At 37.0% G+C, this 15767-nt stretch overlaps 4 protein-coding genes across 4 annotated transcripts; 3 read left to right on the top strand and 1 right to left on the bottom strand.

Annotated features, from left to right (window-relative positions):
• Positions 1-477: 477 nt before the first annotated feature.
• On the top strand, positions 478-2974 carry LOC129246296 (phosphate carrier protein, mitochondrial). The gene is made up of 5 exons (XM_054884991.1): positions 478-623; positions 1465-1639; positions 1703-2279; positions 2367-2554; positions 2639-2974. Exons 2-5 carry the CDS (start codon positions 1492-1494, stop codon positions 2794-2796), a joined length of 1071 nt encoding a protein of 356 aa, XP_054740966.1. The 5' UTR covers positions 478-623; positions 1465-1491; the 3' UTR covers positions 2797-2974.
• A 214-nt stretch (positions 2975-3188) lies between these two features.
• Positions 3189-6398, top strand: LOC129246294 (ATP-dependent RNA helicase DDX24). Its single transcript, XM_054884989.1, has 10 exons — positions 3189-3482; positions 3540-3968; positions 4030-4501; positions 4562-4885; positions 4940-5059; positions 5157-5473; positions 5534-5669; positions 5732-5915; positions 5971-6102; positions 6165-6398. Exons 1-10 carry the CDS (start codon positions 3279-3281, stop codon positions 6319-6321), a joined length of 2475 nt encoding a protein of 824 aa, XP_054740964.1. The 5' UTR covers positions 3189-3278; the 3' UTR covers positions 6322-6398.
• LOC129246295 (sister chromatid cohesion protein DCC1) lies at positions 6324-7966 on the bottom strand. Its single transcript, XM_054884990.1, has 4 exons — positions 7817-7966; positions 6786-7752; positions 6563-6726; positions 6324-6498 (listed from the first exon to the last, which is right to left on the bottom strand). Exons 1-4 carry the CDS (start codon positions 7864-7866, stop codon positions 6399-6401), a joined length of 1281 nt encoding a protein of 426 aa, XP_054740965.1. The 5' UTR covers positions 7867-7966; the 3' UTR covers positions 6324-6398.
• Positions 7967-8735: 769 nt separating this feature from the next.
• Positions 8736-13289, top strand: LOC129246292 (uncharacterized). The gene is made up of 3 exons (XM_054884988.1): positions 8736-9385; positions 9448-11101; positions 11640-13289. The coding sequence occupies exons 1-3, from the start codon at positions 8853-8855 to the stop codon at positions 12468-12470; spliced, it is 3018 nt and encodes a 1005-aa protein (XP_054740963.1). The 5' UTR covers positions 8736-8852; the 3' UTR covers positions 12471-13289.
• The last annotated feature ends 2478 nt before the right edge of the window (positions 13290-15767 follow it).

Here is a 15767-nt window from a genome sequence, read left to right as displayed (position 1 = left end):
TTGCGCAATTTTAATTGAAATTTAGTACTTTCTAAAGATTTTCAGCTGAAAATAAAACCAAAAGTTGCAAACTAACGCCCAGTATTGTACGTACACGTGACTTCAAGCAACTTTTTTTATATATATTTTTTAATAAATTAGAACATTAAATGGTCAGGTCAAGTTTGAAAATACTATCTCAGAAATTGGTACACAAAATTATACGACACATACACTTTCATATGTGCGCGCATGTGAGCGAATCTTTTATTACCAAATGCATTTTCAAATATCTGCTCGTATTGTGTGCAGTGGCGCGCGAGCAATTTTTTGAAAACCATAAACGATCTCAAATTTTCTCACAGTATCACAAGTTCCTCTTTCATACACCTAATAATTGAGCTCTCGGCGCATTTGCATACATAGGACACGCAACCGAAATTTCTGAGATTCAGAGAGTTGGTGGTATTCGGATAGAAGATTGCTTGCAATATAAAATAAGTATTCTATACGCTGCATTTCGGCTCGTGGTTTGGCGTGCAGCGAACGTTTTTACGTGCTATTATTCCTCTTATTCAATTTATTTTATTTTTCTGTGAACTATCTAATATTCGCGACTCTAGTTTTTGCTATTCCTAATCGAAGTGAGTTTTAAAATACATAAATATTATAATAACTTACAAGTGCGTGTGAGAGATTTGATGTCAGATTATTCTGAAAGCAGTAAAATTTTATTACGCAATGGACAGGAATTTGCATTCTGAAAGATGCAAAATATGAGAATGTTATGTAAAACGCATAAAAAAAAATTCAAAAACAAAATTATACTGAATATTTCAGCTTTTGCGAAGTGAGAACTTCTTCTGCAAAGAAATTTATAATTTTTTGGAACTTAAAGTTTGCTTCGTCAATTATAATATATTAAAGTGCGTCTAAGTTATACGTAAATATTTATGTGCTTGTTTATAAAAATACAGAAATGTACATATATACGTAGGTTTTTAGGTTTTTAAGCTTGGTTGAAAAAAAAAACAATTTTTTCGAGCTCCATCCTTCAACGAAAACTTTCGATTCTGTGGAATGTGTTAATGACCTTCTCTGCTGCTTAAAAAAAGATACACGAAAGTGTGACGGTTGGCCTTTAAATGTAATCGTTTATTACATCATTTTTGGCAAACGAATTATTTAACCTCAAAAGATTAACTTAAAAATAAAAAGACAAAACAGCACGCCAATTATTTCAATTAGTCCTATTTTGTTGCCGCGATATAATTAAAATAATAATGATTTTTATATGTTCAAAACAAATTAATTTTGTTGAAATGATTATTTGAATGATATTCAATCGATCTTAAACTGGCCAGCGCCTTTTAAATAAATTTATATATGTAATTTAATTCTTTGAGTACCTATTTTTTATTTTTCCATTATTTTATTTTATAGATATCTATTATTTTTACTAATTAACATTTTTTTGAATTTTAGCCCGATCTGTAAACTACAGTAGTCGAAATGCTCTTCACATCGCTGCTGGAAGCCGCCCAAAACTCACCTTTTAAAACCCCTTTTTCGTCAGCAAGCTGTCAATCCAACACTCGCGCTGATGGACCCCAGCTCACGCCAAATCGCCAAATAATGGCGGCTGCCACAGTTGAGGGCGGTAGGGCTAACTGAACTTAAATTTAAATACGAATTCTACCTCACAGTTTATTATTTTTCAAAGATTCCTGCGCGTTCGGTTCCAACACCTATTTTGCTCTCTGTGGTCTTGGTGGTATCATCTCTTGCGGTCTTACCCACACCATGGTGGTGCCATTGGATTTGGTGAAATGCCGCCTACAAGTCGACCCAGTGAAGTACAAGAGTGTGTTCAACGGTTTTGCCGTGACACTGAAGGAAGATGGCGTGAAAGGCCTTTCCAAGGGGTGGGCACCGACCTTCTTCGGCTATTCGATGCAAGGTCTTTGTAAATTTGGTCTCTATGAAGTGTTCAAGGTGTTCTATTCTGATGCGATCGGTGAGGAGAACTCCTATCTGTATCGTACTTGGTTGTACTTGGCAGCTTCAGCGTCGGCTGAGTTCTTTGCCGATATTGCTTTGGCTCCCATGGAGGCGGCTAAAGTGAAAATTCAAACGACACCCGGATTTGCCAATACGTTGCGCGAGGCTTTGCCTAAGATGTCGGCACAAGAAGGCATTGCTGCCTTCTATAAAGGTCTAGTACCATTATGGATGAGACAAATTCCATATACAATGATGAAATTCGCCTGCTTCGAAAGAACGTTGGAACTGTTGTACAAGTAAGTAAACTACATTATTTTAAAGACTTTTTATTGTAAGTTTTCTTAAAGAAAATATATTAAGAACTAACAAGAGTCTTTTTGTAGATATGTTGTACCCAAACCACGCCAGGACTGTACCAAAGGTGAACAATTGGTGGTCACCTTCGCCGCTGGTTATATTGCTGGTGTGTTCTGTGCTATTGTGTCGCATCCAGCCGATACCGTTGTATCAAAATTGAATCAAGCCAAGGGCGCTTCCGCCTTCGATGTGGCCAAACAACTGGGCTGGGCCGGTATGTAGAAGTTTTGTGCTAATAATTCTAATTCAGACATTTTATATTTATACCAAACTTTCTTCTCATTTTAACGTTAAATAGGTCTCTGGGGCGGTCTAATGCCCAGGATTGTGATGATCGGTACTTTAACTGCCGCTCAGTGGTTTATCTATGATGCAGTTAAGGTGTACCTCCATATGCCAAGACCACCACCACCAGAAATGCCAGAATCATTGAAGGCGAAATTGGGTGTGGCTTAATTTGACATATAACATTTTTAAACTTATTAGTTAATTAATTAATTATTAGCGACATTGTAAATTATGAAAATGATCCAAGGAAAATTTAGTTAAAAAATTATACAACTATCGATATAAAAGGGGACGAAATTTTGGTTTTCATAGAATGATGCAATAAAATATAATATATTGTATCGAATCGATGTTTTTTAATACATATAAAAGGGTTGGTGAGAACCAATTTGATGATAGATCAAGGTCAATCTACATAAGGTTTTTGCGAACAAAAAATATATAATAAGTTAAATTTATCTAAACTCCCATTTATTTAATAAAATGAGATCCGGCAACCCTGCTAAAAGAGCTATTGCAACAGTGGCGCTCAAACTATTATATAAACAAACACACGTGCCGCAGAGAACGTTAAATATGTCAAAAAGTCATTTGTTTTTTACAAGTGATTAAAAATTAAATAAATTGTGACGATCCTCAGTTAAAACAAAATGCCTGCAGCCAAAACAAAAAAAATTAAACTCGGTGCAAAACCTTATAAAGTAGTCACTACCGGAGATGCACTCGAGAAGAAAGCTTGGGAGAAAGTAAAAATCAAGGGCAATATAATCTCGGATGATGGTGGCGGATTTGAAGGGCTAATTGGTTTAGAAGTGTTGGAAGAATATGACCCCAAATTAGTGGAAACAGCAAAAGTATTTTTGACTATTTTTATTGTGTAACAATATACTTTTAAAGGTAGTTTATAATAGGGAAAACGCACTAGAAAGGAGAAGCGTATGGATCGAAAGGCAGATGCCAAAAAGCGTAAGGTGATGAAACAGTCTAATGATGAGGAAGAGTCACAAGAGGACACAGAAACAGAACATGAAGCAATTACCGAAACAACTAGGTCCAAAAGCAGAAAGGAACGTCTAGCAGAACGCAAATTGATGTTAATAGAGAAACGTAGAGAGAAACGTGAAAAGCGTAAACAAAAGAAGAGTGCCAATAAAGAAATCAAAGATGGGAAGCCTACCCAAAAAGATGCTTTGGGTAATGAAGAGTATCCCGCAGATCGGTTTGCTTTGCTTAGGCCACCAGCATTAACGGACGATAAAATGGATGATAATCATAGCGACGATGACACCGAGCCTCCAAAATTAGTTAGCTCATCAGCGTTGACCGTTGATGATTTAGAGGTAGATAACTTTTTTTTTGTTTTGTTCGTAATTACTAATACGATTTTAAATTTGCCCGTAGGGTTGGAATGGTTTAGGGGTTCCACATGCCGTTCTTCGTGCAATTGCTGACAGGGGTTTCAAGTCCCCAACAGAAATTCAAGCCATGACCCTACCTGCCGCCATTTTAGGCAAGAAGGATATACTGGGTGCAGCAGAGACCGGCAGTGGTAAAACACTAGCTTTTGGCATTCCAATTTTAGCTGGTATCATGGAGTTGAAATCGAAAAACGTACGCAGCGGCATACGCAAAGCTCCAAAAGTGAAAGGCCAAAAACCGGAACTTCAAACCAAGCCAGTGAAAGAAAATCGGGAGTTAACACCTCCACCAGAAGAGCTTGATTTCTATCCATCTTTACCTACAGAAGACGAAGCAAGTGAATCCGACGAGGATGTGGAACATAATGGCCCCCTTTATGCGGTTGTACTGACACCAACGCGTGAGTTGGCGGTGCAAGTCAGAGAACACTTGGTGGCGGCAGCAAAATACACTGGTAAGAAGAATTTGAATTCGACATTTAGATTGTGTTATTCCCTATTTCTTGTTGCCGCAGGCATTAAAGTGGCAGCAATTTTCGGCGGTTTGGCCGTAGCAAAGCAAGAGCGTTTGCTTAAACAGTGCCCCGAAATTGTGGTCGCAACACCAGGACGCTTGTGGGAACTTTTTGAACAAGAAAATCAACATTTAAGTAAAATGGAGGACATAAGTTTTTTAGTCATTGATGAAACTGATCGCATGGTGGAAAAGGGTCATTTTGAAGAGTTACGAAGCCTTTTAAAAGTGTTAAACGCGAATGAAGAAAAGAAGCAAACACGACAAAATTTTGTGTTTTCCGCGACATTAACACTAGTGCATGATTTACCCGAACATATGCAGCGTAAGTTTTTATGACTATAATTAAATGTTTTTAAATCAAGTTATTAAACTGCAGGAAGAAATGTTGGAAAACGGCCAAAATTTCTCAAACAAACACCGGGAATGAAAATTCAGAGCCTTATTGAAGAGCTGGGCATATCCCAACCTAAAATAGTAGACATTACCAGAAGCCAACGTAAGTTCCACCGCATGCAAATTAACAATTAAATTGTGAAGATTTGATAGCAAAAGTTCACATTTTATTTCAACCAAAAAAAAAAAAAAAACTTCAGAGACCGCTCAGAACCTCACCGAATGCCGTCTAATTTGTTCAATTGATCAAAAGGACTACTATCTCTACTACTTCCTACAACGTCATCCAGGGCGTACAATTGTTTTCTGCAATTCCATCGATTGTGTGAAACGCTTGGCCACCCTCTTCGGTCTATTGGAATGTGCTCCTTTGCCGTTGCACGCGAGCATGATACAAAAGCAACGTCTGAAAAACCTAGAAAGATTCCGTGACAACTCCAATGGTCTTCTAATAGCCACCGATGTAGCAGCACGTGGCCTGGATATCCCAAATGTGGAACATGTGATACACTATCAAGTAAGCTAAAATAAAATGGCTTAGTAAACATTTTTGACAATAAATTCTTATTGTTTCTAGGTTCCCCGGACTAGCGAAAATTATGTGCACCGTTCAGGGCGCACAGCACGTGCAAATAAAAATGGCATTACTGTAATGTTCATGGAACCAGGAGAAGTGAAGAACTACGTAAAACTCTATAAAACATTGGATAGATGTAAGTTCTTACGCACGCATTCCATTGATTTTATTAAATGCATGTATTTCTAACACCTGTAGCGGAGGACTTACCCCTGTTTCCGGTTTCTGAGAAATATCTGCGCGCTGTGAAGGAACGTGTTACCTTAGCTCGCGAAGTAGATAAGCAGGAATTGAAAATACGACGCGCGCAAAGCGAAATCGGTTGGATGAAAAAACACGCAGAGGAGATGGATATGATTATCGACGGTTTCAATGACGAATCGTAAGTAAATATAAAATTAAATGCAAATAAAAAACTAACGCATTCATATTTTTAGCGGAAGCGACCAGGATGATGAAGATGCTTTTGTGGTCGAGAGAAGACGAGATCGGTTGCATTTAGAAAATATTCGAGCACGACTTAGATCTTTGCTAGTGAAACCAATGTTCCCCAAAGGCTTCAGTTTTAAGTAAGTTAATATTGAGATTAGGAAGCTAATTTGGAAAAACATGGTTTTTTCTCCGCTTTCAGATATCCAACTAGCACTGGACAATTACAAGTGCCAGACATTGGCATACCAACCTCAGGCAATGAACAGGGCAGCGCCGTAAATGTAATGAAAGCAGCTATTGAAGATTTGAAGCAGGCAAAAAAAGAGCGGAACAAGAAAAGAAAATTACTTTCATAAAATTTCGTATTTAATATGGGTTGTTTTATTTGTTTGTGTTTTGTAATAAAATAATACAATGAACTATTAAGATGAAATCAGTGTTTTGACACAAAATATCGCACACCGTTCTCCGTGAGGGAGCGCGCATGCTTGGCCAACAAAGTGGACACGGAAAGGGTAGGTGTACTAAAACATCTACAAATATAAAAAACGTATATTGATTTTCGTGCATTAGCCTAAGATAGTGTTGGATACTCACTCAATGTAAGGCTCCATTTCATCCATCGTCCAACGTGTTTTAGTTTTGAATAATATTCGCATTCGTTCGTGAATATTTGTGGGCAGCAGCTCTTCCACAAGCGAACGGATACAAGTTGTATTTCCTTCTTTATCAATGATGCCCAGAGCTCGTAAATGTTTTTCCTATTTAATAATTGGTAAATACGATTGAAGTTTAAAAATCATAGAACTCGATAGCTTACATCGCAATTCATCCCCTCCGGCATTGCTTCCTGCCAAGTGTTCATAAACTCATCTTTGCGGAATTTCAGTTCCGGTTGTAAAATGTTTTGTGCTATGATACGTGCAACCAAGTCCTCTTTGTATGTAAACTTACCATCCTTTCCCTCTGTTGGTACAGTGTAAATCCTAAATAATCCTTTTACAATTTCAGAAGGCGCGATGCCTTCTAACGCCGATACAGTCTCATCATATTCTACTTCATCTAAAGGCCACGAATTTTCAGTCAACAATGCCAGCATACAATTCAAAATACGCATCTCATATTCATATTCAAGCATTCGAACCCGACCATCAAATTCCATTACGCGGAAATGCAACAAACCTTCGTCAAATTGCTTGCGACTACATTGAACAGTATCCAACAGTTGATTGTATGTGAAAAGTAGTTTCCGGTCAATATATTCCTCGTTCTCGGGTCCTGAGTAACGCGTCAACTGTAACAGTTCATATATCTTACGATAACGTGGTCGAATTTCACGACATTCAAAGTATTCGTGAAAAATTTTCAAAACTTTACGCTGTTCCAATACACGATCGACCGAAATATCGTCATCATCTTCATTTAAACTCGATTCGAGCGAAGACGCGCCAGTGCGAGGACTTTTCAATGGGGAGGTGCTGGTAGCAGCAGCAAATTTCAAGTCCGGCACCAATAGGAGACTATTGGAGATTTCAGCACCCTTCACGTCGTATGTTCTCTCCTCGGTACATAAAACAATTTTCTCATTATTGCCCCCTTTGAAGTATAGAGTTTGACCAAGGCGTATTTGTTGGTGCATGTGAGTGTCCAACTCAAGAAGCTTCAAATTATCATCGCTTTCAGCGGCTGAAGGATAATAAAGTGCTTGTGTAACTTGTGTAAGATTTTTGGCATCCAACTTGGCGTATTTAATGATACTTTGGACATCTTCCAGCGTCCGAACATATCTAGCAGTTGATAAAAGAGGAAAATTATTTATATATCTAGGTATATATTGTTATAAATATTCACGGTTTTTCTTCATCTTCCTCTAAATCTACTTCCATGTCCAATTCACTCATTTTATGTGCTTTCAAATAAATGTTAATGAAATTTATGCAGGTTAACGAAAAATTCAATAAAGGCGCCAAATGTGACAAACAGCTGTGTTTGTTTATAAAACTATGGTTGTGTTTGATAAAAAAATTAGCTATCAGTCCACATCGAGAGCAAACGCGAAAACCCCCTCTCAAGAGAAGAATAATCAAAAAATTAACCGGACCGAAAATTTTTCATCATTTACAAAAGCCGATAGAGCTAATTTGGAAAGAAATAGCAAATTTGACACATATTTTATCGAAATAATCAGGTATTGCTTCAAGATAAATAATTGAGGAGAGAGAAATTGTGTATGGTTAATCTCCTCTTTAAATTACAGATTTAGGAATTAAGCTTCAAAATGGGGATAATATATTCATATATACGTAAAATTTTGCTAAAGTATAACATAAATTCAACTTAAATTTCGTGTGGAAAACCGACCCCGGAAGTACCATGCAGCAGCTGTAACAATTTTGGAGGCACTGTCGTGCTTAGGCCTTTGTAAATGGTGTATATTTAAAAATGTATCTAATATGAAATACCTTAACATTCCTAAGTAAATTTGCCATCGATTAAGAATTAAAAGAGGTCAAATTACGATTTTGTTTTGTTTTAATACCGGTTTTACGCGGTTACCGGTAATCATATTTTTTTCATGTTTATATTTATATTTTATTCATTTAAATTTCATTTATTTTTACTTATTATTACTAATACTCTATTTTAAAATTTATTGTGAATTTCGCGTTTTTAGTGTTCTTCAATGATTCGAAGCAACACTGAAAAGGAACGGTATCCTTCCTTGGGAATAGATTTTTTCATTAATTTATTTGTTGCTGTACATACAGAATCAAGGAAATTTTCTTCCTTTGTTTTCTTGAGAATTTTTGTTTCTTTGGCGATGATTTTTATGGTACATAGTAAAGTTTAACGTACAATTCAACAAATAATAAATAAAGTGGTTAAAATGGACAACAACGAGATTAGAATGTTTATGGATGTTAAACTAGATATACACAATAAACGCCCAGATTCTCTTAAGTTCAAGCAATGGTCCAGATGTGAAGTAAAAATTGAAGGCATAAAATGTTTGCCCAGCTATTTGCGCGTTGCAATCACAGGATGTAATGATAATGAGACGAACGTGTCGGAGGAGGAGCGCTCAGAGTCGAAACGTTGTATTAGTGTTTCCGTTATAGTACCGGGCGTTAGCATTAGTTTAGCAGCATCGCGTACTAAAAAATTTAGCTATGGCCTTTTTTGGACGCAGAATCGTAAACAGTGTTACATATATTTTGCAGTGGAAACAGAGTCAAGTTGCAGACGCCATATGAAATGGATTAAAAAGACTATTAAAAATTTAGAATTACATCGACAATTAATGTTGGAGCAGAATAGAATTAGTCGCGGCCCAGTTATGGACAGTGCTGGTATACATGTAAAGCAGTATGGGAAGGAAAACGTCCAAGTTAGCTCGCAACCAAAGCAAGAAGATGAAAAGTAAGTAGAAAACATTAATAAAATCAAATAGTACACATCAATATGTATGAATTCAATTACAGTTCTGGCGAATCACTTTACTCGGCTCTTGGACCGCTACCGAAAATTCCAAGTTACGATTCTAATCAAAATGATTGGTCGCGCCGCATATCACACAATTCGGAAATTTATGAAGAGATCTTTGAAAATATTGATGGGCAACCACGTTTCTCGCGACGAGTATCTCGTGGTTCCATTGCTTCTGGAATTTATGAAGAGATGAAGCCTAGCCCTTGTGCGTTCAATTCTATCGATGAAGAATCAACTGAACTACAGTTGGGAACGGGCTTAGAAACTACGCCACCTCCACTTCCGCCCCTACCACCGCCTCGGAAGCGGATAAACACTTTCGATGGTCAAGGTGTTTTGGGTGAAATACCCCGTTCTAATACAAATCCTGAGTCAGAATTGGCAAAGAAAAAGAAGTATAAAAATGTGTTAGATAATATTTTCGGCAGTGGGCGTGCCAAACGCGCTGAAAGTGTTAGCGAAACACAGGCTTGCACTGCAGAAGATATAATCAATAGCATTACACCCACCAAAGCAGATGATGATAATAAAGTCACCACGCTGATATATACCAATGATGCTGCGGCGAAACGGCAAGAAAGATCAAATTGTCCATCATCTGCTCTCGCTAAGTCGAAACGCAATAGTTTTTCCTCGCCAGACCTATTGAAAATAAATTACGTGGATAACTTTGACGAGAAACACATCGTCAGAGGTGCATTGAATGCAACCAATACATCCAGTGATGACTTAGATTTGGGTGGAGACAGCTTACATAATGTTTTCTTAGAACCGTCCAAAGAAGTTTTCCAATTGTCAATCTTACACGGAAGAATATCCGTTGATAGTCTTAATGTCTCTGAAAAAATTCCAAACAATTTTAACTTTTCCGCGATTAATTCATCGGGTATTAATTTAGTAGGCTCTAATGGTGCAGCTATACCCGCAAGCAATCAAAAGAAGAATAAAATTCTGATAGACGATTTAACTGGCTACTGCGTTATGGCACCTATTCGACCAAAGAAGGAGACGCAGCATACGTCTAATGACAAGATACCTACTGAGCCAACCTCATCAGGTTACTCAACTAGTTCTTATCCATCCGCAAGTTCTTCGTCCGCGGAAGACTCAAAAGCGCTAGCTGTTAAAGAACGATCTACAGTCGTTGCTGAAGAGAGCGCCATATATGAGCAAATGTTGAACTTACACACATCAGCTGTCGAACCCGAGACTACAGAAAACAAGAGTCCACACCAACATCAAGTCGATGAATCGGTTACTCTTTCAGCAACTAGTGCTTCACCGTCCGCCTCTAATATTACAGCTTTTACTGGAAATTTATATGAAAATTTATTAGCTGTAAAAGCTTCACAGGAATTGGAGCAACAGCTACCACCTGCGTTGCTTAGCACAAGTACACCCACTGAATCACCGCAGACACAACCAGCGGTACAAGATAACCAATTAGAAGAAGAGGAAAATTTCTACCAAACGCCGCGCAAGTCAATAATTAGTGTTGATGAAAAGATTCCTTCCTATTATCCAAATAGTTGTGATACAGCCAAAACTCGTCGTCATCACATAATGGCCACCGCTAGTCCACAGCAAGCGATTTACAGTACTTCGCCCTCCATAAATGCAACCAGTGCAGCAGCGAATACAGCCGAGGTAGGCACACCTTGCAAAAGAAGAAAATATACACATTAGTTTTGTCGAAATAAGTTGATTGTGTTTGTTTATTGCGCGTTTTGAAATGTGTTATCGTTGTGTTATTGTTGCCTTTCTTGTAGAGATTTGCTGAACTCGTTTCTCGAGTTTTGGTAGATATTTGTGTAGGTAGCAAACGAGATATTTATTGTTGGCCATCTAGAATCCTTAGAAGGATAAGTATGCTATCAGGGCACCCAAGCTGATAGTTGCGTATTTTGTTCTTTTATACATTTTTTATGAACTGCGGTGGCTTAGAAACTATTGAGCGCCTAAAAGTATGTAGCGTATATTATTTTTTTTCATAACAGGCATTAAGCAGATTGCACACCGGTGGATTAAAAGTTGTTGTTTCCTAATACACACATGTCTATGCGTGCACCGTTCCGCTAATATGTACTGTTGGTTTTTTAATAAACATTTCCGGCTTATTCAGTTTTGTTTTTTTATAAAACTTAGTTTTCGATAAATGCATCACTACACTTTCAACTATTTTCAGAAACACAAAAATGCATCAACATCTGTTGCCTTGCGGCAAATGGTCAATTTAAAAATACGAGGTGAACGCAAAGAGAACCTCTACATATCCTCTCCACAAAACATCTTAGAGCAACGCCAAAGTGGAAACTATCCACCGGATACTGACATCAAAAACTTGCAGAAAAATGGTAAATTACATAAATCGTTGCGTGCAGGTGCTTTGAAAATTGCCGAACATGTCTATACTGTTAAGCATGCAAAACAGAAAAGCAGCAGCACTGATAAGAACCTAAACAATAACAACAACGAAACGGATGTAGTTAACTTTCCTGATGATATGCGCGAACGGCTACAAAACGAACTGTTGCAATTTGCGTTGCTGCAAAAGATTGATTTTAAATTCGATGACGCAAGATCTGCTGCCGATCAGCAAAGTCCATTAGAAGAGCTAAAACCACCATCGCCCACAACGAAACAGCAACCGCAAAGTACCGGGAAAGAGCGCATATACGAGAACCTACTGCATCATCACCTACAACTGCGGCAAACAGAAAATCGGTTTGTTGCTGGTACTGTTGGCGATTCTTCGACTTCTGCGTCAGCCGCCAACGATATAAATTCAAAATTGGAAATGCATCAGAGCTGCATGGCTGGCGTTAACACCAAGGTGCCCATTGCTGCTGCCGATGTCGTTGAAGTGGCTGATAGTTGCAGTGCTGTTGCGGAGAGTAGTGGCTTAAGCGGTGCCAAAAAATTCACTTCGTTGCCGCGTTTCAAGAAAATCGATTTCTCACCGCTGCGTCTGCGTATAAATAGCGTATTGCAACGCGGACTGCAACAAGACTTCTAATGGATGCCTGAGTGCCTATTGCGCGCAGGGGGATTGCTGTGGCGCGTGGTTTTAGGAAAAGGTATTGAAGTCATGGTCGTCATGGTCATACATAAAAACACGAAAATATCGATATTAGTTAAGATATAATTGCTTTAAAATTCCGCTTAGGCAAGCTCTAAATTACTCACTACACTTGTTGCGTTTCCTGTTTGTTCTAAATTTATGCAGCTTTATGCTACAGCTATTGTTGTTTACCGGTTTTACTCGAAATACTCGTATCTATGTAAGCCTTTTAGTTTTTGAATAAGCTTTGGCTGTTTTAATGTCTATATAAGAAAGTGAATACCAAGTGATATATATATCATATATTTTTTTAATATTTACTGTTACTATTATTTTCTTGTATCTTTTATGTTGGCCATCTGAATTAAAACAAAAAGTTGTCAAATGAAATATGTATTAAACAATTTATAATGAATTTGTGTTTATGATTTTTTAAACGGAAGCTAAACAAGCTTTTGGTAATTTTGCTTTTTCATGAATTTTTTACATCTATTTTATACTTATTTTCCTCTTTACTAATTCAGATAAACTTAAATGTATAATTAAATTGAAATTTTGTATTAAAACTCGTATTAAATTTATTAATTAAAGATTTTTTATAACATTCTTTGTGTGGGCGCAGAAAAAAAATCTGCGTGCCTTGTTTGAATGTGCACGAGGAGAATCTAAACTGAAAATATTACTTTTGTATATTAAAACGGTTTAAATGTAGTTAAACGTTACCAATCATGTTAATTATTTTTAAATACATTTTACAAAAACGCTGTTGTGTTATGCGCTGGCTTTCTTGTTTCTTTCTGTATGCTGCTTTAATTTACACTTATGCAGCTTTTTTTGGTTTGGCTTACTGATCTTAGTTTAGCGCGCTGTTAAAGTTATACTTTATGTATGTATGTATGTATGTATGTATGTACGTATGAATACATGTATGCTTAAAGAAAAATGTGCATAGAATTATTAAACGCTAATGTGGAAAAATGTTTCAACATATCGCTGTAACAATAAGCAAATCAGTTAAACTAAGAAAATGCGTACAAATTAAAAATATCCGCCGATTGAAAAGTTCTAAACATATATCTAGGGAATTTTTAGTTTTTTTATATACTTGAATAAATATAAAGCATATTGTTAGAAAAAAACTAATATTAGTGGAGATAAATAATAATGCAGAGTTGTGATTAAATAATAAATCAATACTCAGAATATTTTTATTCATAAAATAAAATAAAATTGAAATAATCAGTATTACCCGCTCAACAGTAAAATTAACCGAAAACATCAAATAAAAGTTAAAGAAAATTTGAATTTTTTCCAAAAGTAAACTTGTATGAAGTCTTCATATTCAAAACAAGCTTCCTCTCAAATTATATCCTGACTTGTGTGAGTGGTTGAAAAAATTAACGAAACAGTATAACAAATCAAAGAACTTTATGCAGTACATATCCTAGTTAAAACACAAATTTAAGGTTATACGTTTTTTACCTATCCTAAAAATAAGCACACAGTATACTCGTACAAGTAGTACTATAGTAACAACAACTAACCAATATGTTGCCAGACCTCTTTACAAGAATCTCACTTCAATGCAATTGAATTTTTGACAAAGCAACGTGGATCGACTAAGTATGTTTTACCGGTCAGCCGGCTTGGATTGGAATGCAATATATGAACTAAAAGTGGTTGTTGTAGCACCATAAAAATTCCCCATACAATTAGGGGGAATGCTGCTGGATTGACAGAAAATGGCCGGATACAAATCCGGGTTGTTCCGGTAAGGTAGAACCGACTGGAGTTGGAACGCTAAAATTGGTTTTTTTGTGGTTGTGTGCGATATGACGAGAAAATTTCAAAAATTTCCGGAAACCACTAATTCGGAGACTAAGGTTTTCCACGACAGTCGACCAAGGACTGTCACTCCAGCAGCATTCCCTGTAATTGTACGGGGAATTTTTATGCTGCTACAAAAACAACAACAACGCCGGTTTTTTTGTATATTTTGCATACGAAACTTTATTTTCATGCGATTGCAACGAAAGTTTGTTATGCTTATACTTTGAAGGGTTCCCGATTTGAGTTCTAACCGCTAAATGGCGTCGCAGTTGAGATATTTTGAAAATTGGTATTTATGGTCGGGTTCACAAGCAAAACATATGGAAACTTAATAAAAGAAAAATTTAAAAATAAAATTGACCCCGGTGTTATGTTTTTATAACCCGATTCGGCTCAAATACCAAGCATAAGTCACATTACCAAAGACAAAAATCTCTTCTTATTCTATATATAAAAAAAGTTGCCTGCGTAAAATGGCGTATAATTTATTTAAGAATAGAAGATAGAAATAAGAATAGATCGACCGATTTCAACTGTAAATTTTTTGTTGAGTTCGCCCCCGCTAAGAAAAACTTTCTTCGACGACAAAAATTTTAAAGGCGTCAATATTCAAAATTAGGGAAAACTGCCGCCCGAACCATTGCGCTCTTTGTTCTATATATTTTTTGACTAATACCCATAAATTTTGTACAATGGTTAAAATTATGTCACTTGGTGCGAATATAGTTGAAAAATGTGGATTTAATGCCGTACTTAAAGTAACTTTGTCGAACATTTGAATTTACCACTAACTGTGGCGTAACCTCTCATAACGGGCACCTCGCGTGAGCGGACATTTTGTTCCATACCAAATCGTACGTGTTGGAAGAAGTGGACACCTCTCTTGGACGGACAAAAGCTAACGCCAAAGGAAGGTTTCACTGTATATAGATTCACCATCGTATTAGACCATTGTTCCCGCTCGCGAATGAGGATTACAAAATTCTTAAAATTTATTTCGTTGGCAACTCTAATACCGAAATGCATCTATTTGGAGTCTTGCAGGAGCTTCTACATGAACTCAATGGTTTGGTCCGGTTGTTCAAGAATTCGTTTGCAAATATGCCTTCTCATAACACAAAATCATCATCGGAGCGATTGGAATGTACCACTGGCAATCTTGAACCTCACGAGGTGCTCATTCCAAGAGCTCTGATGATTGATTTTGAGTTGAAATTTACTCCGTTAGAAGTTCGTCTTGCATTTGCCATGTCAATGAATAAAGCGGAGGCCGGTCTTTGGAAATATGGGGAATTGAGCTTGAGATCCCGTGCTTTTCGCAATGCATTGATTTGAATACAAAGAATTCCAAAAGTATTTCAGCCATTTTAATCAACTTTTGGGTGGCGCGAAGCTGCCAGGTCGGCTGCGATATGTAAATGA

The sequence above is a fragment of the Anastrepha obliqua genome, chromosome 4 (genome assembly GCF_027943255.1).
Source record: "Anastrepha obliqua isolate idAnaObli1 chromosome 4, idAnaObli1_1.0, whole genome shotgun sequence".
Classification (NCBI taxonomy): domain Eukaryota; kingdom Metazoa; phylum Arthropoda; class Insecta; order Diptera; family Tephritidae; genus Anastrepha; species Anastrepha obliqua.
This window is presented reverse-complemented; position numbering and strand designations above follow the sequence as displayed.

What these genes read in the sequence shown, in the direction of transcription:
- LOC129246295 (XM_054884990.1), bottom strand. Translation starts at nt 7,866, where the DNA reads ATGAGTGAATTGGACATGGAAGTAGATTTAGAGGAAGATGAAGAAAAA. An exon ending in CGGAGGGGATGAATTGCGAT is followed by an intron (nt 6,727 to 6,785) that starts GTAAGCTATCGA and finishes ATTATTAAATAG; the next exon opens with GAAAAACATTTACGAGCTCT. An exon ending in GAAATGGAGCCTTACATTGA is followed by an intron (nt 6,499 to 6,562) that starts GTGAGTATCCAA and finishes TTATATTTGTAG; the next exon opens with ATGTTTTAGTACACCTACCC.
- LOC129246296 (XM_054884991.1), top strand. Translation starts at nt 1,492, where the DNA reads ATGCTCTTCACATCGCTGCTGGAAGCCGCCCAAAACTCACCTTTTAAA. An exon ending in ACGTTGGAACTGTTGTACAA is followed by an intron (nt 2,280 to 2,366) that starts GTAAGTAAACTA and finishes GTCTTTTTGTAG; the next exon opens with ATATGTTGTACCCAAACCAC. An exon ending in CAAACAACTGGGCTGGGCCG is followed by an intron (nt 2,555 to 2,638) that starts GTATGTAGAAGT and finishes AACGTTAAATAG; the next exon opens with GTCTCTGGGGCGGTCTAATG.
- LOC129246294 (XM_054884989.1), top strand. Translation starts at nt 3,279, where the DNA reads ATGCCTGCAGCCAAAACAAAAAAAATTAAACTCGGTGCAAAACCTTAT. An exon ending in TGACCGTTGATGATTTAGAG is followed by an intron (nt 3,969 to 4,029) that starts GTAGATAACTTT and finishes ATTTGCCCGTAG; the next exon opens with GGTTGGAATGGTTTAGGGGT. An exon ending in GGCGGCAGCAAAATACACTG is followed by an intron (nt 4,502 to 4,561) that starts GTAAGAAGAATT and finishes TTGTTGCCGCAG; the next exon opens with GCATTAAAGTGGCAGCAATT.
- LOC129246292 (XM_054884988.1), top strand. Translation starts at nt 8,853, where the DNA reads ATGGACAACAACGAGATTAGAATGTTTATGGATGTTAAACTAGATATA. An exon ending in CCAAAGCAAGAAGATGAAAA is followed by an intron (nt 9,386 to 9,447) that starts GTAAGTAGAAAA and finishes ATTCAATTACAG; the next exon opens with TTCTGGCGAATCACTTTACT. An exon ending in CAGCAGCGAATACAGCCGAG is followed by an intron (nt 11,102 to 11,639) that starts GTAGGCACACCT and finishes AACTATTTTCAG; the next exon opens with AAACACAAAAATGCATCAAC.